We start from the raw sequence: 26,521 nt of genomic DNA, 5'->3' as shown, positions 1-26,521 counted from the left end.
GATGTGTATGCCGCGTGATTTAAGGGGTGGAGGAGGAGCTTGAATGTCAAGTTGCAAATGTCCAGGAACTGCGTTTTTTGTGCATAGCACTTTAGCGGCTCGCCTTGTCGTCGCAGCTCGCTCGCTGTGCCCAAATGTGAAAAGAGAATTTATTACAATCCACATATAGCCCCACGGCGTACCGTCGTAGAGGCGTGCCCCAGAGGCTTCGAAAACCAAGAGGTTTGTATGGTCATAACCGTTCGAAACTCGTGAACTGCTGGCGCTTGTCATACATCTCCCCGTTGCTTGGCGCATAAAAAACTGCAGGTACATTCGAGGCAAAATACACGTAATTACCCGGCAGCCCCCGCGTTCGTTTAGTTCAGAACGCTCGTTGGATTGGATTTACCATAGTAAACGAACAAAAGTGGAAGTGCAGGAAAAAAATGGCGCACTCCAAACTGCGCAGTAAAACGCCGCGGTGCGGGCACGTGCGGAAGGAAAAGCAAGCGCAAAAAGAACAGAACTCCCGCTGGCATTGTTCTAAGCAGGGTGCACGCGGGCACTGCGGAGCCGGAAAAATTGAAAGTGAGACAGGGTGGCGAAGAGCGCGATAGGTGGTAGCAGTGAGCGGATAACGGCGCTACAGCCCATTATGGCGAATCACTGCTCCGAACTTCCACATTGAGTGGACCGGCTATCATTTTTTGGTAGCAGCGTATCTCCGTACGAACCATTTGATCGTCCCTACGACTAAAGCGCGGTGTCGACACACTGAAAGGCAGCACGGTCTTGTTTCGCAGGTGCACAGGCATCCAGGGCACGCCAACGATCTATTACGACCTGCTACGCAGCCCGGAGCTGAAGAGGCGTGACGTCAGTAGCCTGTGCGAAGGTACGTCACCTTGGTTTATACCGAAAGGCGGCTCACAGGGTCCGAAATTGCGATGGGGCCCTTAGTAAACGAAAATAAAGGACAAATAAAAACTAAAATAGACTACGGGATCTATAAAAAAAGCCAGGTGATATTGCTTATCGGAAGGTTAGTAAACTAATTATAAGGATAAACCGGCCTCGGTGGCTCAGAGGCTGAGGCTGAGCCCGAAGATGCCGGTACGATCCCGGCCGCGGTGGCTTATTTTCGGATGGAGGCGAGAAGCAAGAACGCCCGTTTGTCGAGATCGGGGCGCACTTTAAAAATCCTCAGGTGGGGAAAATTAATCCGGAGCCCTCGACTACGACGCTCTTCATAGCACAAATGTACCTTTGACGCGTTAAACCTCAACGATCGATGGTCTACTTAAAAATATAATTTATTTTTCGTAATTCAAAGCACTGCATGAATCTTTTTCAACTTTACAGCCTGAGGAAAATTTTTGTAAGAAACAGAAAAAAAAATCCTGAAGGCGCTCACAGCGAACCATACTCGAAACCATTTAGGGAGTAAACCTTGTCGCTCTGCGTGTGACGTGTTACACGCTCAATTCATGCATTGCTGAGCAGGCACTTTCACGAAGTATACATACGGCGCAAAGAAGACGAAGGACTAGGCAAAGACGGGACTGCCACTAAAGGCGGGCAAAGCGCTTGTTCCGTCATTAGTGCTTGTCCCGTCTTCGCGTATTCCTTCGTGAACCTATCTGAACCAGCACGCCGATATTTTCTTTTTCCTTCTGAACAGATGCCGCCACGTTGATCACACAGAAATTCGTTTGTGCTAGGTGTATGGGGAAAATAAATAAACAAATAAATACATATATACATCAATAAATAAATAAATACGAGCTTTCAAAAATTTCCTGCGAAACAAAAGTGGTCGTGGAAAATAGGTTTGCTGTGTTTCTAGGAAACTGGTTAGGGAGTGCGTTCAAGCTTATTTTTTAGTTTGAATCGCTTGCTGGTCTGCATCCGAGTATTCTGTTTAGGCGAATAGTATGTTTTTCTGCGAATGTGTAAATTTTATCCTAGCTCCGTTAAACTAAATAAGCAGCTAGCGGCCTCGAGAGTAATGGTTTTAGTGTTGCAGCAGGGTGGTTTCCCATGCCCTTGTCTCAGTCGCACATTTTACTGGTTTTTGGCTTTAGATTCGGTGACAAATAAACTCGTCGTTAATAAAATCTTAAAGCAACTGTTGACATGGTTTTATGTCGTTCCATTACATTTTGTTGTGATAATATAAGGTTTCAGATCAATACAAAACCAGTCGACCACAACGAAAATCCGGACGGGCTGTCGAGTAACCCCTGCAGATATCGTCTGTTGAACCGACATACTCTTGCTGCTGCCCTCGGGCAGGGAACACTGATTCGACGGCACTCAGGTTCCGATGCACCACGATAGTTCGTTCCGGTTGCTCCAGGCCACTTTTGCCCTCCGCATTGCATACAGCGAACCCGTATACAGGCCTGCTCCCCCTGCAGTGCGTGTTCTCCTCGTTCTCATAGTTGCAGCTCTGGTTAACTGATCGGATCCGGTATAGAACAAGAAGGTATGGGAACACCGACGCCATTTCCTAGCCGCCACCGACGTACTCCGGCTCACGCAGCGCCGTCTCCTTTTTCCAACCTTCTTCCTCCACTTTGCTGTATGTGCCTTCCTTCACTTTCTTCTCGCTCTCCTTCCGCTAACACCTTCATTCGTTCCCCCTGAGGTCGGCCTTTGTTTTTTTCATCGGAGAGTTTTAGCTAGACGTTTTGACCGGTCCTCTCCTATTCGATACAAAGCGGGAATGCCATTGCGCATGCGCGGAGGGGGAAAACGTCGTTCGGAACGGGGCCCCGCTTCGCTCGCCGGGTTCTCTGCACGGACCGTCACCGCCGTTTGCGCTGCCCCCCGGGGACTGCAAGATAGCTGCACCCTGCGAGGCTAGCGCTACTGCGTATTCGTTTTTTTTTTTTTTTTTTTCAGTTGAGACATCAGCGACGAAACCGTGGAAGCGCTTCCAAATAGGCAACGATATCCCATACCTCAACGGGGTTCAGGACGGAAGCAAAAACGGAGCCTACTTTTATGCAGCTCCCAGAAAGGCAGCTGATTCGAACAACTACTTTTACTTAAATTGCGACCATTATATAGTGTCAGCGACTAACCTATATAAAGTGGGGAAATACGGCAATAAACACGGTATTTCGCTTTTTTGAGTGACCAAAATGACAATTCTTATATTTCACAATGGATGGAGTTCTGGCTTACATACCCACCAGCGGCACAAAGCCTTTCTGCTTCCGACGCTCCGGGTGTGCTGATCGGACGGCAAGGAGACGAGTGGACTGTCAAAAACGATCAGCTAAAACTCTCCTTCTCACTAATGCCAGCAAATTGTTCTCTCACCTCCGCCAATGCTAAATGCGTACCTGAGTTGAATCTAAAAGTAAATACAATGAGAAGTGAATGAGAAGCTGTCAGTTACACTTACCGATCTCCCTGACTGGGTATGGAAGACTGTACTTGCTTTCGTTGCCATCGCAGCCAAACGGGAAGGGGTGAACTGGCCGCGAACTTCTGGAAAACACTGCCATCTTCATTTGTCAGTCTCTCTATGTGGCTATGTGACCATCCCGGACGCGTATTTCCAAACGCTTCGCTGCACAGAGCACCCACGTTACATGTCTGTTTGCGCAAATGGAGAACGGTAAGTCAATGTGATGATTGACTGCGTCCCGAACCTAAACCTACCTAAAACATGCCAAATCAATATTATTATAAAAAACAACGCGTAGATCTGAGTTGAGAAATGAAAGACAAATTTAAAGAAAAATTAGGCAACGAAAAACAAACTACAGAAAGACCCGCTAGGGCTCAAGCCCTAGCCGTCAGCGTCAGTACTCAGTATTCTACATCGTGTCCACAGTGCTCCAACGGTGGGCTCGGTTTAGAAGGGCGCTCAAAAGAATAGCACGCGCAGTGACATCACACATGTCACGTGGGTGCTCTGTGCAGCGAAGCGTTTGTAAACACGCATCCCGGACACCATTCGGAACTCCTTTCTGAGAAGCTATCCAAATCTGTTTGTACGTATCTTCGTGGGTCCACCATGACACGCACGCGATGTAGCAGTAAATTATGGCTAGGGGAAACTACGATTTTTTTCGCATTCTAAGCACATAACCAGACTTAGCTTTACCTTGAAAGCTATGTTTCGGGCGGCGGAGTGGTTAACTCAGTTGCCTCTCACTCCGCGTCCCTCGGTTTTATTGCCGGTTTTGCTATGGCATTTTCCTATGTAGTGGACGACACGTACAATTTTGTGGTCATCTGCTGCGCACACAGTCGAGTGTTTTTCCTCATTAGGCGAACGATGCTTTCGTTTCAAAAAGAAACTCCTGGGGACCGTCTGTGACCGAATACCACCCCTGGTACACATCGTGGAGCTATACCAAAGGCGGCTGATAGGGCCACTCTTTTGCAAAGGCTTCAACGTAGTCAGGGCTGTCCGCGCATCGCTCGCCTTCCCTGCCGTCAGCCAGACGTTATAAACAATGCTCGAGGAAAATGTCTTGCCGCTAGGGATACCCAAAACGGCAAATGCCAATGCCCGTACTCGACTGAAGAATACAAAAATTAGGCCGAGCAATACCTTCATTTTAACTAGGGCAGACCTTTTCAAATCTTCCGCCAAAAATCGTTTATTCGGCCCAAAAAGTCCACCGTATTCACGAAGTGAGGCCACACTTAGTCCTAAAATAACAGACACACAATGTCACCACATGTGAGGACTCTGAGAGTTTTGATGTGGTATTGGGGACGATTAGACGGAGCAAGTGCCGGCAGCTATGCAAGGCTAAGTCCGCCTTATTCAACAATACTTACTTACTTACTACTGTGGCCACACTTAATCGCAGAAAAATGAAATTGCTGTTTCTGATTTATTTTCCGAAAAAGTAGTTTGGTTTTTCCACTTACCACTTGGCACACGATCCTTTGTTAAAGGACCATTTACTTTCAGATTACACCTCTTGACTAAATCTGTCAAAGAGAAGAAAACGAAAAAAAAAAAACAGCATGCTTTCCTAATATTCGGATTCCACTAGTTTTTCTTTTTGCAAACTATGAGCAAAGTGCGTTATTTAGAGAAAAATGGACGGTAATAAACGAACATCTAAGACGGGGGGTCATAAGAACCTAAACAGACATGGGGTCAGCCGGCGAATTTGGTTTTTCCCACAATCCCTTCTCACATAATACAGCCTCCACCGCTTCGCAGACCAACAAGCGACCCGCCGCGGTGGCTCAGTGGCTGAGGCGTTGTGCTGCTGAGTCCGAAGACCCGGGTTCTATTCCCGGCCGCGGCAGCCGTTTTTTTTATGGAGGTGAAAAGCGAAAACGCGAAGGTTTTCGAGATTTCGGCGCACGTTAAAGATCCCCAGGTGGCCCAAATTAATTGACCCACTCCGCTCTCTTCTTGTCCCTTAATGTTACACCTATCATTTTCCGCTCCATTGCACGCTGAGGCGTTCTCAATTTAAGTTGAGCCTCCAGGTTTCTGCCCCGTAGGTGAGTGCTGGTAAGATGCAGCTGTCGTACACTTTCTTCTTCAGCGACAATGGTAGGCTGCTATTCATTATATGAGAATGTCTGCCATATGCACCCCACCCCATCTTTATCCTTCTAATTATCTCTGCCTCATGCTTGGGATCTGGGGTCACAACTTGGTCTAAGTGGATATATTCGCTCACCACTTCCACTGCCTCTCCACCTATCTCAAACCGCTGTGCTGTCCCGAGATTATTGATCATTACTTTAGTTTTCTGCATATTAATTTTCAGGCCCACTGTTCTACTCTGTTCGTCCAGTGCGGAAAGTATGCTTTGCAATTCGTCCCCCGAGTTACTTAGCAAGGCAATGTCATCAGCAAATCTGAGGTTACTGAGGTATTCTCCATTAACCCTTACTCCCACCTGTTCCACATCCAGTGTTCTGAATACTTCTTGTAAACACGCAGTGAATAACATTGGAGAGATTGTGTCTCCTTGTCTGACACCCTTCCTTATAGGTATTTTACTGCTCTCCTTATGGAGGATGATGGTAGCTGCGGACCTATTGTAGATATCTTCTAGTATTCTTGCATAATGCTCATCTGCCCCCTGGTTCCGTAATGCCTGAATGACTGCTAGGGTTTCGACCGAGTCAAATGCTTTCTCATAATCTATGAGGGCTATATATAGGGGTTCAGTATAGTCAGCGCACTTCTCTATCACCTGATTGATCGTGTGAATATGATCTATTGTTGAATAACCTTTACGGAACCCTGCTTGTTCTTTAGGTTGACTGAAATCTAAGGTTGCAGAAATTCTGTTAGCGATTACCTTGGTAAGTACCTTATAGACGACTGACAGTAAGCTGATCGGCCTGTAATTTTTCAAGTGCTTCATGTCGCCTTTCTTATGGATTAGGATGATGTTCGCGTTCTTCCAAGATTCCGGTACACTTGCCGTCATTAGGCATTGCTTATACAGGTTTGCCAGTTTTTCAGGTGCAATTTCTCCGCCATCCTTCAAGAGGTCTGCTGTTATCTGATCCTCACCAGGTGCTTTGTCCCCTTTCATTTCTTTCAAAGCCTTCCTTACTTCTTCGGTCGTTACTGGTGGGATGTCTATCTCCTCTGAACTACTGTCTCGTTCGGCATTATCCTGGATGTCCCGGCTACTGTGCAGATCCCTATAGAGCTCCTCGGCCGCTGTGACTATTTTATCCCTATTTGTGATGACATTGCCTTGCTTATCCTTAAGTGCATATATCTGATTTCTCCCCGCGCCAAGACGCCTCTTCACTGCTTTCAGGCTACCTCCGTTCTTTGCAGCGTATTCGATCCTCTCCATATTATACTTCCGTATGTCAGCTGTCTTGCGCTTATTGATTAACTTCGAGAGCTCGGCTAGTTCTATTCTGTCAGCTACGGTGGAGATTCTCATGGTTTGCCGTTTCCTGATTAGATCTTTCGTCTCCTGTGAGAGTTTACCAGTATCCTGTCTAGCCATAGTGCCCCCGACTTCTACTGCACACTCCGTGATCATGCGTGTAAGGTTGTCGCTGGCTTCTTGTGTCGTAAGCTCGGCTTCATCGTTTAGAGCTGAATATCGGTTCTGCAGCGCGATCCTGAATTCTTCTGCTTTACGTCTTGCTGTTAGCTCATTTATCGGCTCCTTTCGTACTAGCTTGTTGCGGTCCTTCCTCAAATCTAGCCTAATTCGAGATCTTACCATGCGGTGGTCACTGCACCTTACCCTTCCGAGCACTTCCACATCCTGCACGACGCCAGGGTTGTCGCCTAATATGAGGTCTATTTCATTTTTATGCTGACCCACCGCGGTGGCTCAGTGGCTAAGGCGTTGCGCTGCTGAGCGCGAGGTCGCGGGTTTGATTCCCGGCCGCGGCGGTCGCTTTTCTGATGGAGGCGAAAAGCAAAAACGCCCGTGTGTGCGAGATTTCGGCGCACGTTAAGGATCCCCAGGTGGTCAAGATTAATCCGGAGCGCTCCACTACGGCGCGCCTCATCGCCTGCGTTGCGTCGGCGCGTTAAGCCCTACAATCAATCAATCAATTTTTACGCTCCCCATTCGGGCTCCTCCAGGTTCACTTCCGACTCTCCCGTTTACAGAGGAAGGTATTCATTATGCGTAGGTTATTCCGTTCGGCAGGCTCAACTGGTAGGTCCCCCCTGCTAATTCTACAGCCCAGACCATAGTTCCCAACTGCCTTGTCTCCAGCCTGATTCTTGCCTACTTTAGCATTGAGGTCCCCCATAGCTGCGGTATGCTGTGTTTTTACTTTAGCCATTGCCGATTCCACATCCTCATGGGGGCGTTCCACTGCTTGGTCGTCGTGGCTGGATGTGGGCGCGTAGCCCTGCACCACCTTGAGCTTATACCTCTTATTGGGCCTAATTACAAGACCTGCTGCCCTTTCGTTAATGGTATGGTGTTCTGCTATGTTGCCAGCTATGCTTTTATTGACTAGAGGTCCCACTCCCAGTTCTCTTCTGTCCTCTAGGCCCCGGTGACATAGGACGTGTCCATTTTTCAGCACCGTAAATGCTTCGCCTGCCCTCCTAGCCTCGCTAAGCCCTATTGCATCCCATTTAATGCCCTCTAATTCCTCGAGGGGCACCTCTAGACTCGCTTCGCTAGATAAGGTTCGCGCGATAACCGATGCCAGGTTCAGATTCCATTGCCGGCCTGTCCGGATCCAGGGATTCTTAGCACCCTCTGCTGCGTCACAGGTCTGATCGCCGCCGTGGTCAGTTGCTTCGCAGCCGCTGGCGACTGAGGGCCGTGGGTTAATTGGCGTATTCATGGGAGGGTGTGTCCGTTACTACACCAGGGTGGCCAATCCTGCTCTGGTGGGTGAGTGCATTGCCGGCAGTGGTCACCGGGGTCAGGCCGCACCCGAAGCCCCTTTTGTGCAATTCCATCAATACGCGGATTTTTTTTTTTTCAATCCGGTGGGAATTGTCCGCCACCGGGATTCGAGCCACGGTCCTTCTGCACGCGAGGCGGATGCTCTACCTCTACGCCATCGCTGCAATAGAGAATCAGTGGACACTAAATACCTCTTACTGCTTAACATCCGGTTTAACATCGGCTTAGCATCCGTGCTCCCACATTCAGTTGGCCGGTGTCACTCCCAATGTTGCACTTCGCTTCTCTGCAGACTACGCCTTTTGAAGGCGGTAATCTTTGTATGGCTACCTGAAGGCGAAAATTTTGGTTTGTCTATCTGTGCATCACCCGGGTCAATGAGCAACGCTAATGCTGGGTCTGCTTGCTACAGGGCCAAAACAAATCTCTGAGGTCACTTAAGTCTGCTCACGGGCTTTTAAGGCACAAGGCTGGCGATATGCTAATTATTCACGTCCACCGCCGATGGGGTGGTTCCTGTTCCGCCGTCAACTTATGACGGGTACCTTTAATACACGCGTCCGCCCGTCGAGACTATAGCCGTGCTATTTTAATGCTCCGCTATTTACCTTCGCAATGCTATACCGGCGTCTGCTCAAATCTGAACTATTCGACTTTAACCCATCCTCATCCTCCCTCATTCATCATAATCCACCTTAGAGGGGTTGTGAAGAGAAAATGCATTTGTCTGTGCCTAATTTTATCTGCTTGAACGACCTTTTAAGAACGTAAATCCCAAACATTTTCGAAATTCATTGCTTCTGGAATTTAGGAGACGCCTTTGAAATTCTGGTTTTGAGGTGCATCGCAAAGGACAATGCGCGCATCGCCGGTCGGCAGCGCAACTATACGTGGCATCAATAACATTTGAGAGTGAAACGCTTTTTGTGTATATAGTTCTGTACAACTGCAAACCCTACATTTAAAAAAATGCATCCTTTATTTGTTGCCATAAACAGTTTTCTATCGACGTGACCGGTGTATCGACCGTTTGAGTTGTCGGGCAACCGTGGTAGCAGTACTCAGACCTACTGGCTATTTGTACGGTTTGTAGCCAGTTTCCCTGCTGAAGTTCAGGTTGTTTTACCGAACTCTCTTCGGAATCTTTCCTTTTTGGTATCAAATGGCCCAAAACCACTCAAGCAGAAAAGAAAGCGTCCCGTGTGCGTTTCGAACTTGCGGTCGCCGGGCCAGCCCAACGTTATGGCCAGCTTGTATTGAAGTCGGACACTTTACCCACAAACTATCAACTCGAGAAGTGCGCGCGGCAGAAAACTGCAACATAACCGCCGCTTCGCATTTGTAACCCAGTGCTCTGGTGTGTTTTCTTAAATTCTAATCAACCCAGTGATTTAGCCGCCAACTAACTGTTGACTGCTTCTGCAGTAAGCCATGGTGGTGTATCCAATTAACGAAACAACGTTAATTGTTTATTGGAGAAAGCAGGAAAGCAACCTAACTGCGTGATTTGGGGCTCAGCGAATAGGCGCTGTACTACTGCTTCTCGCTAGTTATTTTTGCGCTTGATGAGTAAATTACGGGTTGGTATTAGGTTCCGACTACTTGAAGTTACATCGATGAATGTGCTTATGTAGTAAATTCTCATTTTAAGCTTTCGGTCATATATCTCGTCAGGTCAGAAGTTTCACATTCGCGCAACTTACTTTACAGGCTACGTGAGACAGACATCAGCTAGCTTGTGCAATATTACCGGCTAGCAGAACGACAGGTTAAGACTCATGCAAAACCGCGTAAACAGTTTGCAAATACACAGTCAACTTCATTCATGGTTACTTCTTCTGCCTGCGCCACTCGCTCGCGTTGTTGACTGAAAGTTAGACAATGTTAATCAGTCTTATCAATGATCAGACATCTCCCGTTCGGTTGCAGGATGAGTTTCATCATGGCGCCGATGTTTTGGCTTTGTCTGACCCTTGGCGAGCCCGCACTATGCCGACATGTTGTGCAGACGAGGGGAAACTGTGACTGGCTTCTTACCAAGACGTTATTTCACGAGTTGACGAGGAAAGTCTCGGAGAAACCGTAACTGATTTTTTTACCTGTTTGCCGACATCGGGCTAAAAGACGGGTATGCATTCTTTGCTCATCAAGGTTCCGCAGTTTTAAGTACCCACACAACACATTTTTTTTCGAAAATCTCTTCACGACCCATTTAATACATATTAACAAGATGCGATTAACCTTAAACCGTGCTTAACTAAGTCTAAATCTATCTTAATCCACGTTAAAACCATCTCAAGACACCTTACAATCATTACTATCATTGATTACTTCGGTAATTCCTAATCATCGCTTTTACGTGGCTCGCATGTATTTTTTCACTTGTGGCCTTCATTGCGCCACGCGATCTTTGTTGCACCGGATTTCGCATGCTTCTGGCCGTCGCCAAGGTCGTTCAATATCACCTTCGAATCAGACATATAAGGCATATATTACATATAAGACATATAACAACATATAAGATATATAATAACTAGCGCTTATTATTAAAGGCAGCCTTTTACCCACCAGTAACTATTACCCACCAGTAGTGGGTAGTAACTAACCCATTGTGGCGCCCACCAGTCCGTCCCTCGTTGATCAGTAGAGGGACGCGTGACCCATCGGTGGATTATATCGGAGTGGAGAGAGCTGTGCAGGTAGGCGAATGAGTGGGCGAGAAATATGGGAGCATGGTATAGAGGGAATGAGAGGACAAAAAGCTAGTTCGAGCAAGGATTAGTGTAACGGGTGAGTGGAGAAGGCAGAGTGGGGCCATAGCCACGGCAGAAACGATAAAGGAAGGGACGGAGATATGGGAATATATCTGAGGAAAGGATAGCGGGGAGGAAGTTGAGGACGGAGGGAGAGGCACGTGGAATTGGCGTGAGCAGTGGGGAGAGAGGAGATGCAGGAGTGAAGGATTGACAAGTGAGAGGAGGAAAGAATATTAGGGAAAGAGAGAAGGATGGAGTAGTAGGGGCGTTGTGTACAGCGAAGTGCGCGTTGATTCACAGGTCCAGTGATCAGGCGTAGACACCTGCAAATCAATCTGTGAACGGTAGTACGCTATCCTTTGGGCTGTCTTTGCGGGAGCTTCAAATGTCGTAACGGCCAGGTCTGTGTGCAGGTTAGACGGGTCGCTGTGTAGAACGACTTCGTCATCGGGATTGAGGTTATTGAGGATGCCGAGGTTACGATTGAGGTTACCGTTGAGCGCTGGCGGACATATAGCGCCAAATACAATTCATTCATGGTTGAACTCTCCGTATTGTGAAAAGCCTCTGCGAGAGTGGAAAGTAGCCAGGAATGAGGTGGAACGCGCAGAATGGCGGCAACATCGATGTTTCGCACATATTGAGACCGGTGAAGCGCACAAACACTGCAAGCAACGTTTATATGGTCCCCAGATGATCACGTTTATGCGACGTTTAATAAATGGCAGAGTCGTCAAATGGCAAAGTCGTCATTTCTTTAAACGTCGCATTTAATAAATGCGACGTTTAAAGAAATGACGACTTTGCGGCAGCTCTAACCATTGGCGTCAACTCGTGGGAAGCGGAGAAAGAGTAGTCGTTAGTGTGCACACCTGGTCTGCGGGTGACGCGGCTGCCTTGTGGTGCAGGCCTCGTGGGCGCCACCAGCCTGCAGAGACCAGCCTTGGAAAACATCGCCCAAAAGCTGGGAATTCGTCGTCTTGTGGTAAGTGCGAAGGGGACACTGAAAATGCGTGCACGATGCAAAGGCCCCTAACGCTGGCTGAAGGCGGCTATTTTCAAGCGCTCAATGGTTTTATGTTTGTTTTAAGGCTTTACCGCTGACAGTTTAAAAGTAAAAAACGAAGGTAATATTTACTGATGTTAGCTATAACTGTTAACGCACTGAGAAAGCCGAGAGACGAGAGTGGCTGACGAACAAAGCACGCAGCGGTAGCCCTCAAAACGCATGTCAGGGCTGACTGCGTGAGCACGTTGACTATTATTCCAGGACTTCTAAAGCATAAAACGGCCTCTGTGCCTTCCGTGAACTCATTTATCTGTGGTTGGCAATAGCTGGAGCGGCTGATCGACACTATCTTATCGGCGTGCCCTGCGGTTCCGTACGCTTGCCCTGTCACATAGGTCTCATATACAGTGTCCGCTTCTCTTTCCTGCAGACGGCCTACGGTCTGACAGAATCTTCGGGCCCGATATCGTATTGCCTGCACACCGAGGCCGGCTACAAGGTGCAGGCACACACCGAAGTGCGGGTCGTCAACGAAGAAATCCACCTGCGGGGGCCGACTGTGTTCGCGGGCTACTGGGACCACCACGAGTCCGGTCTGCTTCCGGATGGCTGGCTGCCCACAGGGTGAGCCGTACACTTTGCGTCGTTTATGGCAATGCCACTGCCATCAGAAAGATAGGGGAGTACATCAATTTTTTTTCAAGAAACGAGGACGTTTTGAATCACGTTCCCTTTAGGAGCTGGTACCTTTACCAACGCTTACGAAAGCGTTTTTGGGTGGTTAGAGTATTTGTGAGAAGAAGATAGTTGAGTATTTTTCTCCTTTAAACTGTTAATCAAAAGATATGCACACGTGTTATATTATGATGCGAACATACTATCATGCGAGCAAACAATAATCAGCGCCCTTGTGTGCTCTGCACATGTTTAACAAAGTTATGTGCCATCTTCGTAGCGGATGTCATCGTATAATTATATGCTTACTGGCCGTCAACCCGAAATGTCCGGTGCGTTTGTGAAACTGCGAGTCCAGCAAACCAACACCGCGGGCAACTCGGACACGTCGGCACTCTATGCTCATCTATACACAAAAATGAAGTGCCCGACAGACTGACGGTCTGACTGACTGTCTGACTGACTGGCCGATTCGTCAACGCCTAACCGTAACCAGTGTAGCGGAGTTACAACTCCGGAATTGGAATCATTCCGGATTCATTCTACCTTTTTTAGGTACCGGAATGGAATGAGGACAATGACTGGAGGAATAGAATGGGAATGGAATAGTGATTTTTAGACGACGACGTCAACATCCCTGGCGCTGTCCGGCTACTTAGTCAGTGGCGATGACTGCGTCGGTATATCTCAAATGGAGCACCGGCGACGAAAACGAGGATGTATACCCGGCATCTCGAGTAACCTAATCCCCGCAGCCTGCGGCAGCGCTGGTGCAACTGAACTTCGAGCAGCGCAAGCGCGTTTGGCCGCCGGGCCGGTGGCGATGTTAGGTCCGCTCTTCGGGTTGTGGCAGGCTTTTTGAGTCATAGCTTTCTCTGTACAACTAACTGTCCGTGGCGCCGATGGCAGACCGGCGTGTCAGTTGCAGGCGCCATGTGCGCAGGCCAGCCAGCGGGGAATACCATCGAGAAGCAGGAGGAGGGGAATACGAACGGCGCGCATCCGAAGCCGCGGTGTTTCTCACAGCAAGTAGATGCTGCGAAACCTTGGAACTATCAATATAAAGCATTCACGCATGAAACGTGACACATGAAACAAGGAGTCTGCTTGGCGTTGTCCTCCCACCCTCCGTTGCCGGGCGCGCAATGAATAGCGTTGTAGCTTGTAAGCCCACCTGGTAGGCATCTCTCGGGAATGCGGCGCCAACCTGTGGACCTTTTGTCCGTCTGTTGCAGCGGGGCCTCGGGGCTCCAGAAAATCAAAACCAAGGCAGTAAAAATAAAATTGTGGGTGTGGGCCCTGCGTGCCCAGCACCCGCCATAGGCATAAGAAGCTAGCTTCGGATGCGTTAATGGGATTTCTAACTCCACGCTTTGGTACGGCAGTTGGCAGCTGTGATATACGATTGCATAAGATATTAAATACGACAATGTGGAAGACACAGCTGCCAAAGGGCGTTTGTTTCTAACAGTTCCGGCTCCAGCAGCGCCCTTGTTTGCGAGTGCTTTGACAGCTCTCTGCAGTGAGACACAGTGCTTTGCTTCGATCCGGAAGTGCGGCCTTCTCCTTCAGTTGTTCCAAACTGGTTCGTGGTTTCGGTTGCTGTGTTTCTGTGCATGGGGCCTTTGCGCCCAGAGTAGACGTCGGCGTGAAAGTTGGAGCATCGCCACTATTCAGGTAGGGAGGCCTCATTTCAACATTTTGATCAGGTCCTCGTGCATAGTGGTGGCGCGTTCACGGAAACAAACTGCCTGATCATACTCCTTTATTTTGCCAGGGCTCTCGTCACGATATGGTTCTGTCACTTTAAATTAAGGGCTGATAAATAATGTCCTGTATTGAACGGATTGGGCTGAGGTAGTGCTAGGGCAATAACCAAGCGAAATGGAGGTCAACGTGGAAGCGGTGGTGACTTTCCTACTGTGAATGTAAAACTGTTAACAGTGTTCTGTGACGCTGCCTTCCAGTCTCTCGCGTTGGTACAGTAGCATTAGTGCTCAATGCTCTAAATTCACTTGAAATCATTAAAGTAAGCATTTAGAATGCGTGTACATGCGAGAAAGCTCCGCGCGACAACCCTGTGAGTTATCCACAGTATACTAATTACGCTGGTATGATGGTACGCAAAGCAGATAGCACGACAGAACGCGACAGACTGTGCAACGAAACTGTCATCAACGTAATAGCTGGTTCACCTCGCGTTGCGCAGGAACAAACCGTTAAAACAAGCTAACATGCAAACACCAAAATGAGTAACGGGATCCAGCTACTTATATAAAAACTGGCAGTGTGAAACTGCCCCCTTTTAGAGCGAAAGCTTCCTTAGTGGGACCAAGGGCATTCTGTCAAAAAAAAATTGAAATTTTCACATATACCCGTTGCTCTACCGAAAAGCTCTGATAACATCTTTGGACACACGGTGCATGCGTGAAACCGGGGACCGCAAATAAAGTCTTCCTATCTCTCTCTCTGAAACCGGGCTTTCATTGTGTCAGAAAGGTTACTTGATAATAGCAAAAAAGGAACAGTTCTAAATAAGACTTTACACGGGTCGACCGTGAAGACAAAGTGCAATAGTATATCTTTATCTCATAAACCACGTAACCGTGTACATTTCTATCGTTCGTAGATGCGTTACTTGTGCGCGAGAAATCGTCGCATGGGTTCGTTGTTCGCTTGCGATTTGGGAGTTTGAATGTTTGGCGATTGGTTGGATACACTTTCAGCGAAATTTGGACGAACTTGTAGCTTTCGCACTTTTCTCTACTTTTGTTAGGACGGGATGGCAAATGTTCGCATTAGAAGGGTAGTTGTTCTGCAGGGAATATCTAACCAAGCTGCTACCATCTCCCCAATCAGTGACAAGTGGCACATTTTGCATACTTTTGCAGTTTTCAACGCGCAGGATAACGTCAGATTCATGTTGCGTTCCTCGATAGCTCGATAGAGCACCTGAGGCAGTTTTTACGTTGAGGAATTAAAGGAATGGAAGTGACCTCACCGTCCATTCCAGGAATGGGAATGGGCTAAATTCTGTAATTCCGAGGAATTGAAAGGAATGGAATCACGACAAGTTCTAATTCCTCGGAATGGAATTGGAATGTAATGGGGATGCCCATTCCGCAACAGTGACCGTAACTGCTGGACCCAGAGAGTTCCGGGGTATATTTCTCTCACATAGGGGCTACCTTAGGCGCGATTTTCGGCTATTATGCTTTAAACAGAGAAAACGAGAAAAATTTGTTTTTTCCCAAACTCATTATTGTCTCTCTGACAGGTTTATATATCCATCCGCGCTTCGCTTATATGTGTAGCCCGTAAGATGCTCTAAAATGTAGTGTTTGCGATTTCGCCCTAACCAAAGCTAATGGCGCGAACCAGCATTCTGAGAAAAACTGGGTGCTTTAAAGCAAAGCTGTGCTGTCCTCAGTGATGCCGTTGCATGACACTACGCCCTGCAGGAAGGCCAACTTTTTCTGACAATCATGATGAATGGTCGTGGGTGAAGTGAAAGAACAAAAATGGTTCCCGTGGCTGGAATCGAACTCGGGTCCCTCGAGTTATGAAGCTGGCGTCTCTCCAATCACTCCATTTCGACATGGTCCAAGTGATTGCCGAGCACCCCAAACCAAAACGTTAGGCTGAGTGTTGCTGTGGGTGTTCTAGAAAATTCGTGCGTACCTCCATAGTAGCACATGTTCGAAGTGTGGGATTGGCCAACCAAATAATCCATCACGAGAAATTCTCGCGTTTAATAATTTTCGTCGTTAGACGGAGGGGCGCATCATTTTTTTTTATTTAAAGATCCCCCACAATATATGTTTCACTGCCGAGTACATTCAAAATGGTTTTTGCTAATAAATGTTACTCCTACAAATATAAAAACCAAATTGTAATTGCGACGCCTCTAAAGGGGCCAAAAGAATTTTTTTTTAAATTACACCCCTTTAAGCCGGAAATGTAACGGGTGATGCCAACGCCCAAGCAAATGTGGTGGCTAGATGCTTAAAATTGCAGGAGTGCATCCCAGTAGCAGCTCAATATGGCTGATAGTTTTACAAAATTATACTTCTGAGACAGTGAGTGAAGGGAACAATTTTTTCTACGAAGTTTTCTTTTCATCGCAGGCGAGTTGAGATATCGAGCATGTTTTCGTTGGTTTAAGTAACTGATACAAGTCACTAAAGGCTGTTCCACAGGATGTTTCCATAAAAGCCACATGATAGGGAGAATCTCAATTTTTTAGGTAAATTGCGCGGTTTTGTAGACTTTTCACTAACCCGTTGGTATTGCCGCGAAGCATGCATTCGGTTTGTTTATTTATGTTTTGGTTTTGCCGCCAGGCTGCGCCGCGCTGTGTTATCGGTGTTATCTGTGGGTCAAATGAAGCGCGTGTTCCATTCTTTATTTTCTATGCAGCATGTGTTATCGGCTTTGATAGGCAGAGTATTTTGAACTAACGCAACCAGCCTAGAATCTTCTTTGATCTGCAGTGTTGTGGATGTAATTCGACAGTTCTAAAAACACTCGCGCCGAAAGATAAACGCCCGCCGAGCAGACACCGCGGTATTCGATTCGCCGACACTCGCCTGCGCACGTCATTTTGTTCACACTTGCTTCGCCGCCTGTATCCTTTTGAGTTGTTAGAGGAGCACAAGTTTTTCTGTCAATACAATTGCGTCGTCTTCGGCTTCGTGACATCTGGTGGAGGTATGGGTACGCACTCTTTATGCTCCCTACGCCCTCTGGAAGCCGACAAAACAGCCCAAGCCGAGCAAGCCGTCGACTTCAAAGTTCACCGGCCTCGATTGGTCTCCTGTCAGAAAGAACGAAGAGTAAGACCACCGCAACCGACAACATGGTGCATGAAGAAACTCCCCCTACCGTCCTGAAAGAGCCCCGGGAACCACCTTCGTTGCGCGGATCTCCCGGTGAATACCTTGAGGACTGGTTGGAGAAAGTTTAGCGCGTCCGGACCTTAAACAGGTGGGACTACGGGGAAACTTTTCGGCATGCGTTCTCCTATTAGGAGGATGCAGCTCAAACTTGCTTCGAGAACCATAAAAGCTCCATGACTGACTGGACTCTCTTAAAAGTGAGTTCCTTAAAACGTTCGCCACCATAGTGCGATAGGAACGAGCCGAACGAGCTAGAAACGCGCACGCAGAACCCCAAAGAAGGGGTAGTGATCTTTGTTGAGGAGATGAAGAGGTTGTTTCGGCGCGTGGACCCTGAAATGACAGAAGATAGGAAACTAAAATTTCTTACGCGAGGGGTAAAGCAAGAGCTTTTTGCTTGTCTTGTCCGTAACCCTCGTAAGACGGTGGCTGAATTAGCGTATGAGGCAGCCGCGATGAAGCCCCTTCTCCATTGGTGCAGCCTTGTACCACTAGTGCAGGCTGGACCAATTCAGTTTACTGGCCAGACGAAACACCAATAAATATATTGTTACAGTGTGTCAGCAGCCAAAGAACGAAATGGTAGTACACAGCCCCAAGAATTGCGGACATGTGCTAGGGCTCAGCTGAGTAGAAGAAGAGGTTCGTGGTAGGTCCAATACGGTGCTCGCTTCCCTGTACATACGTGTGCGAAATACACCTTCATTTTCACGTATTCCTCTCGGTAACAATATGTACACATATATACAGGGCGTCCGAACTACCATGCACCAATATTTCAAAACAGAGCAATGGCATTGCTCAAAGATATCCTAATGCATAATGCTTGCAGTACAGTGGAGGAGCCGCAGGTAATTTGTTCCTTTACGAGAGTTAATTAGGTAATTGTAATTAATTATCTAACTCGAGAAGTACTGTCCCAATCATTAAGGTGTCACGAGGCCCCTGTAGGTACCCACAAGAGACATCTAACTGCGGTATTTTAAGCGACGTACTGAGTACTCACTTTTTCTGACTCATAAAAGAACCTAAGGAAATATGAAAAATACCACGGGACGCCACTACCGCCCGCATGATGAAGTACCGCCGTCAAATGAGCTAAACGAAAGCAACTTCCATGGCTGTCACGCGGCCGAAGAAACAGCGCATCACCTTGGCAGAGAGAGAGAGAGAACTTCATTTGGAACAGATAATGACACTGAAGGAACAGTGACAGCAATTTGCTCGTGGCGGATGTGGGAAATAACGAAGTACACAATCGTACACAATGTCTTTTTTTCATTTTTTTCGTTTATTTCATTCTGGCTAATTCAGAGGAAGGCTGTTTGAAGGCGCTGCTTTATGATGCGGGTCAGAACTCCGTCACATTGCACTTCTTTTATATTTCCCGGGATTTTTTATCAGTCACAACAAGATGACTACGCAATCACTAAGTCGCTGAAAATACCGCAGTTAGGTGTTACTCGCGGGTACCTACAAGTGCATCAGTGACACTTCAATGACTGAGTCTGTACTTCTCTAGTTGGATAATCATTTGCAATTACGTAATTAAATCATATTAACAAACATATTACACGCGCGTACTCAATGTACTGAAACATTGTGTACTACGGTTTCTTTGTGTAACGGCACTTACTTTTTTTTTTAAATCTTGGTGAGTGATATTTGGGACACCCTGTATACATAAAAAATTGGCTGACCATTACGGTACTCCAAAATGCGAAGTTTGAGCGGAGCTGTTTGCCTGTTCCTGTTTCAACTTTGCAAAATCAGTTGTGGTAAAACATTTCAGACTCACATATATGCGTGGGCAGTTCGGTAAGCCTCTGTGTCGGCAGCGGAAACTTTATTCTTCTCAGCTGCGTCGCATAGCTGCTGCTTCGGCGACGCGCTCCTCTGCGTTCTGGCGTTGGCGGCTCCGAGCCTCTGCTCAGGCAGTTCGTTTAGCTGCAGCGGCCGACGAAATCCTTCCTTCGCCTCAGGTAGTTATCGCCTCAGCGGCTAACTTACGAGGGTGCGCGCTACTCTGGCGCCATCTCGTAGTGGGTCGCCGCTTCCGAGCACGCCTCACGCGGCAGCTGGCTTTCCTCCTCACACATTCGCCATGCCCTCCTCCTCAGCGTTCCCCTTCGCCTTCTCTTTTTTTGTGCTCTCGTCGTTATCTCGTATATCGACGGACGACTGCCAAGGACGCCGCGAAACCACAGGAGCCGCCACTTAAAGGAGCACTGACACGAAAATTTTATGTTACACTTTTATTGCTTTTATCGATGCTTAATGGTCTGGCGAACCTGAAACAGCACTTCAAATACTTCAGCGCGCGATAGTTAATTACATTGAACGGCCTGAAAATCGTTTGTTTCAAATTCCCGCGCTTTCATCCCGAACGGCGCATATGACAGCCTCCCGGTTTGACCTCACCGCTTTGTGCGGACGTCACCGGCGCCCGCTTGAGAGGGTGTTGCGCCCGCTCGCCGCTCGTGGGGCCGCGCGCGTGAAGTGACGTCGCGAGTTTTTGACGAGCGCTGTCGCGTCACTTCTTTTTCCTCTCCTGGGGTGATGTCACGCTGATGTCCATTTGCTGAGTGCCGCTCCGCGCGCTGCTCCGTCGGCGCGATAAATGCGATGCAATTGAACTATGTTCTTCGCGTCGCAGGCCGCTCATATTTCAGCCAGGGTATTCTGTTGAGTGAAGGAAGCGAACTGTGCAATAATATTAACGCCAAAAATTGGTGTCAGTGCTCCTTTAAGAGGCGTACTCAAATTAAATTCAAGTAGAGAACAAATTCGCCACGTTAACTGCACATGATTCAAACAAAACACGCCCTAATACGTACACGATCATCTGCCATTCGGGCTACCACATGCGGCGGCTGTCGCCCGAATTCCGTCGAGAGACCAAATGGAACGTGACGTTGAGGTCGTGTTAATCACAGGTCACTGGCGAAACTGAGCACACGGGCACGCGTGCCGCTGAGAACCGAGGTGAAAAAATAGCTGCACGATGAGAAGCCCAGTGGTGCAGATTGGGGTGCGCGTGAAGTACTTAAGATCCTCCTGCACGCGGTTAACAACAATTTCTTCGAGCTGGCATCAGGAAAGAAAGCGGCGCAGGGTTTAGTATTCGAGTGGAGTGGTTCACGCCGCGAATAGTTCGCCCGATAAAGCAAAGGTTTCACCCGAATAAACACCAACGCCAGCATTCAGCATACTGTGATTCCCGCCGACATTTATTTTACCACGCACCCAACCTTCAAAAAGACGGGAAAATTTAATTTCCGAAAGCTCCATCATCGTCCTGTGTGGAACGTGTAACGATTATATAGAGGGTCTTCTTACTGTAACCTGAAACGATTTACAGCTTTGAGCACGCATCATGATTCCCACCGACGCTTTTCCAGCAGCTCGCTTACTTTGGCTAGTCCATCGTCGCCCTATCTGCTCCACAGTGATCCCTAATTCGCAGCCCCAATTGATCACGAAATTTATCGGTGAAGCGGATTCCTCGAAGTCTCCGTTTTATGCCTGAATTCCCGGCTAGAGCTGGATGCTGCCACTCTCCCGCTGGCAAGAAAGCAACACCGTCGGCGCCACCCTCATGCTCTGATTCCGGTGTGTGCTGCCACTCTCCCCCGGGTTTTACCCGTGCCGAGGAGATATGCTCTTAGTAGGATTCGGATGGGGTGGCCTAAACTCTTACCGTGACCTTCGATGGGAGTCAGCTTGAATGTACACGAACACAAACCAAGAGGGAGAAACACGACACACCACTGTGTTTCTCCCTTTTCCTTTGTGTAAGGGTACATTCAAGCTGACTCCCATCGAAGATTATGTTCCAACCAGCAAATATCACAGCCAATCCCCTACCATGACATGTGCAAAAGGCCTCACGTCCGAGCTTCTATTTCAGAGTCTGGATGCCCATCCTGCTACCCCAGCGACGCAAAATCCGACCTCCCCCATTAACATTAGTCCTATTTCACCTTGCTACTGACCAGAAGGCGACCCCTTGCGGCGACGGGCATCCGCGTAGACGACGTAGCCGCAGGTGCTGCGTGGATAACAGGCCCATTACCGCTATCTCCTAGACTTCACCCCAAAAGTGAAATTCTTATGTTCATCTATTTACATTTACTCATTATCATCTAATCGTACCCCTCCATCTGTTCCATGCGGCAAAATGTACGCTGTAAAAATTGCTGTCGTTTAGCTTTGGTTAACCCTAGTTGATAGCGAAAGCTTCACTGACCTGGCTAGGCCCATTGTCGAGGTGTGGTTTCGTAATTATATGCAGACATGTTTGCAATGAGTACACTGTTTATTCATCAACTCTTTTCACCCCACGGTGGTGTCCTTGTGTCCTTCCTTTGGGGCGCGCGCTTATTGCTTCGACGGCGGCCTCCTCGCCTCGCCTTCTTCGACAGGTGGCGACACAAGTTTCGCTCCCGTCTCCGTTCCCTCCTCGCCTGTCTCTCCCCTGTCGCCCATCTGTACCCGCCATCGGGCCGCTGCACAGTGCCGGGTGCCCCGCCAGGTGGCGACACGGGTCCCGCGCACGTCTCCGTTCTCTCCTCGCCTATTTCGCGGCAGAAGGGTTACAAGCTGGGCTAGTTGGAAGTTGGAAAAACATATTCTTGAATGAAACCAGCGTGAATTTGAACAACGGCAAATGATATGGAACACAAGTTCCATTACGGCGTGACGCCTGCGGCGTGACGTCACGCCGCCAACAATACCAGATTTTCTGCGACACGGGCGCTGCAGCGCTATTTCCTGTGCTTCTTTATCCCTACGAAATAGCAAAACACGTTTCGGGCCAGCATTCTGCGCCCCTTTCATGCGTCCCTGTTTGCAGTGGCATTTTACATTGGGTGGTATTAGGCACTGCCATATCTCTCCCGTGGTTATCCGCACGCCACAAGTGTATGCCCGTTTACGGTACGGCTCCTGCACTAAGGATTTCCTACACAAACGCAGGGACCGAGGCGTACTGACGGAAGAAGGGAGACTACAAATCTTGGGCCGCTTCAAGGACCTGGTGATCAAGGGAGGAGTCAACATCAGCCCCGAGGAAATTGAGCTCGCACTAGCTGGTACGATTTCGGCTATCATGTCACTGAATAGCCTCTCTCGGGCGCCCTGTGGCCGATGGAGCCTTTGGTTTTCATTTATGACCTAAGCGCACGCTGCTAAAGCGCCTCCCCTGCTACAGCGACGTGAAAGCGGCAGCGGCTCTGGAGCTAATAACGCCCTTCCAGCTCCATTAGATGAGCACAGCTGTGCGATCGGTCCTTACCCTAACATTTATTCTGTTTGTGTAACAAGGCAACAGGCAACAAGGACAACAAGGAGCGCATTACCTTGGGAAGTAAATGCAAGACAACTGCTACGCTTTACACCCGTATAGCCATGCACAAGCGCGGCGACTGTCAGAGGTAACACCGCAGGGTGTGAAGCGCTCTGCATTTAGCCACCCCCAGTGCAGCGTGAAACACTGCAAAACCGTAGCAGGCGACAGGCAGTTAACTCCTCCTCTGGCCATAATTCCGCCCTGCCGCGACATTTCCGCGGCACTAGTCGTGGCACTACTCAAAGCACAAGGTGGCACTACTCAGCAATGTTACCTCAAACAGTGGCAGCGCCTGTACCTGAAAAGCTTTATCGACCGCGAGATTTCATTAGTTTTTACAACTATCCAAATTGGGCTCATTATGGATCACTGCAGCTGTTTAACGTGGGCATAATTGGTTATTAACTTCCACGTTTCCTCTCGAAGCCCAATAATGCACCTTTCCCCTCAAGGGCAAATTACAAGCTTCCGTCCTAATCGAAGCGCAGCGAAAAGCGGAAGGCTGCCGGAAATTATTTTTTTTTACTAACTGTTGCCAGTTGAGACCTTTTGCTCCCATCGGCCTTCACTCCTCTTGTAGTCCAGTCTAGTATTCAATTTCGCCGATTTCCACCAAGGTAATTGTGTATGGCTACCATCGCACGCTGGTAGAACGGGCTTAAATGGCTACTGTTCTCTCAGAGCTATAAACACCTTACTCTGTTTCATAATTCCTTCTAGAATAGGTTTAATGAAACAGTGTGTCTATGTTCTAAACATAGCCGGAGCCGAAATATTTCATTTCCTTTTTTCGTTCAGTTACCAGCCTTTTCAGTGCCGTATGTCTCTATCAACATTATACGCTAGGAGGCTCACTCAGCTCAATCACCTATAGTGTCCTAAGGCTGGGCACACCTCTTGACGCTCTGTCCATGCCTTTCCCCTTTTTTTATTGATGTCTTCTTTTTTCCCCATTTTCCCTCTTTCCCACGCGTGGGTCAGAAAACTACGCCATAGCCCGGCCAACATTCCTGTCTTTCTTTTACCCTTTTTTTCTTCCTTCCTTTATGAGTTCCATTATTTTGATAGAGATATCCACTTCTCGAGAGCTTTGAATAATTTCCGTTCGCTGCTAAAGTTTGCATTGGCTACTTTCTTCAGTCCAACCATTTTTCATTATATGCGTAGGTGTGCCTTTTGTGTAGAAGTGCTTGGTAACGTTATTAGGTTGGCTAATGTGATTCATATATCTCAATCTATCGTCTATTTTTCCTTTTTATTTTCTCGTTCTTTGACTTGAAATGCGGCTCACCCGTTTAACCCTGTAGCCTGTAGTACATTGATGTAGCTTAGCCATGAGCCCCACAAGTAGACGGAACTCTTTGTTGTGTTCACTGAGAGCGAATTTAAGCAAGGTAATTTCGTCATAAATTTTCCTCTCCCATTGTGTGAGGCTTTTAAAATCAAAGAAATAATTTCTAATTTGGTGTAGCCACAACGCGCTGTCTTCCAAGCGTAGATATCATTACTAAAGCAGAAAAGAAACACCATGACATGTCAATAACCTAATATTAAATTAGTAGGTTGCTGCGTACTCAGGATCGAAAGAAACGCGTGCAATAACTCTATAGTAACGAGTTGCATTGCAGTTGCCTTCAAGAGTAAGGTGCGTTGTCAGGAATTTTTTATTCCTCTTTCGATTGCTTTTTTCGGTGCATCATTATTTTTGTATTAGTTTCACAAGCTCGCTGTATACAATTTATATTATTTTTATTTGGATCGTTCATTTCTAAAACCTTTTTTGTACTACGTATTGTTTTAGATTTTTGTTTTATGACATTTGGTTAGACCAGTGCTATTCCAACGATTAAATGTGTTAACTTCGTAACTTATGTCTTTGGGTCGTTTTCACAATTTTTGAAATTCGTATTTCGGCTTTATTTTGTTGCTGTAACCTTTATGTTCGTTTTGTGATGGGGGTGTACAAGATGCACATTTTTCATTTTGTTATTTCACTTTTATAATTTTTCTTGCCTTTGTATTTTTTTGGGTTTTCGAAACTTCCTCAACCCATTTTGTCTGTTTATGTTATTGTAACGATTAACTATCTATTGTTGCCCGTTAGGCCTTTTTGTGCATATTGAGGACGTTGCATGTAAGGTCTATGAAGTTGAGGCTATGTTGGGGCTTGCCAAGAGTTCTTCGGCATTAAAACTGAAATTGAAAATGGCAAACGCCTTATTTACGCTTTTTATTCGCGGGGGCCTCCTTCCGCAGCCGCCTATAATAAAGCAGGCCCATAAGAAAGCAGCAAGCAGTACAGCAAGCAAACAAAAAACACACAAACACGACCACCTCGTGCAATGAAACGTTTCGCGCTTCAAAGGCACTTCGATGAAGGTTGCCTTGCCGCAAGGAATTTCGGAGGCACAGAATCAAAACACACAGGATCTAAGGCGCTTCACAGCGGTTAAAACAAGCCATTATGGTTTCATGGTGTAAGGGTAAATATGGCACTCTACGACTACATATACCTACACAATCACCCTAGCGAAGTGGAATTGGAGGTAAGTATTTATCCAATTACGGAGGATTACTTTCGCGTTGGCGCAGGCCCTCTAAGAGAACATAACATAGGTGCTTTGCATCACGATGTACAAATATTTTACACTACGCTCCAGGCAGATTTCACATAAAAACTGCTGCGTGTTCACAGTTGTTCTGTCTCTCCTCACAGAGCACGAGTCCGTGTTAGAGGCAAGTGTGGTGGGCGTTCCCGATGAGAGACTGGGGGAAGAGCTGTGCGCCTGGGTACGCCTTGCCCCAGGAGCCAGCATTACAGGAGAGGAATTGCGCCTGCATTGCCGGCACAAGGCGAGTACCGCGCATGGCGTGTACGATTGTCATTCTTGCCCGTGTGAAGTCAATTGATGAAAATTGTCTTCAAGTTGCAGCTCTGACATCCTATACACTAAGCTTTATTATCCTCAAAACTAAGTGTCACAGTTCAATTTCGCCTAAAACCGTTTAAGAGGGCTCATAGCGCTTACAAAAAACCATGGAATAAACCAGTGCAAAACTTTCGTACAAATGGCATTTCTGAAACAACGTGAATGAGTCACAAAGCAAAAAAAAAATGGAACCCAGAAGCCCGCGTGTGCGATATACAAAGTTGTGTCAGAGGGACGGGAGCGCAAGTTCGCACCTACATTCGAACAATTTTGTGTTTGCTCCTGTAATGTTCCCGCACAAAATCGAAACCTTTAGTTGCTACCTCCATAGGCGGCACTAAGCCGTGCGGAGTGCTTCCTCCCTCTCTGCATTCGCATCACACATACGAAAACGCTTTATTAATGCGAAAGCCTTAGGGCCGTTGTTGTCTGTTGTTTCCTCCTACAGAAAATTGACGCCTCTGTAAAAAGTAAATAGAAAGATGGCGGGCCCCTTACAGGACTTCTAATCTTCGTAAAGCGATACTTTCATCGGGCCATAACTGTGTTGAACTGAACGTTAAT

The 26,521-nt window shown here is 47.5% G+C and overlaps 1 protein-coding gene across 1 annotated transcript in view; it reads left to right on the top strand.

The window, feature by feature from the left end:
• Window positions 1-26,521, top strand: part of LOC144151541 (medium-chain acyl-CoA ligase ACSF2, mitochondrial-like) — a 94,450-nt gene that overhangs the window by 62,894 nt on the left and 5,035 nt on the right. Inside the window, exons 9-13 of the mRNA XM_077682639.1 lie at window positions 786-877; window positions 12,004-12,080; window positions 12,535-12,728; window positions 22,655-22,770; window positions 25,744-25,880. Coding sequence (XP_077538765.1) covers window positions 786-877; window positions 12,004-12,080; window positions 12,535-12,728; window positions 22,655-22,770; window positions 25,744-25,880 — 616 coding nt within the window. The remainder of the gene's footprint in view (window positions 1-785; window positions 878-12,003; window positions 12,081-12,534; window positions 12,729-22,654; window positions 22,771-25,743; window positions 25,881-26,521) is intronic.

This window comes from Haemaphysalis longicornis, unplaced genomic scaffold, assembly GCF_048455015.1.
Source record: "Haemaphysalis longicornis isolate Haplotype H1 unplaced genomic scaffold, Haemaphysalis longicornis Haplotype H1 scaffold_9, whole genome shotgun sequence".
NCBI classification, from domain to species: domain Eukaryota; kingdom Metazoa; phylum Arthropoda; class Arachnida; order Ixodida; family Ixodidae; genus Haemaphysalis; species Haemaphysalis longicornis.
Note: the sequence above shows the minus strand (reverse complement) of the source record. Positions and strands in the feature narration are given on the sequence as shown.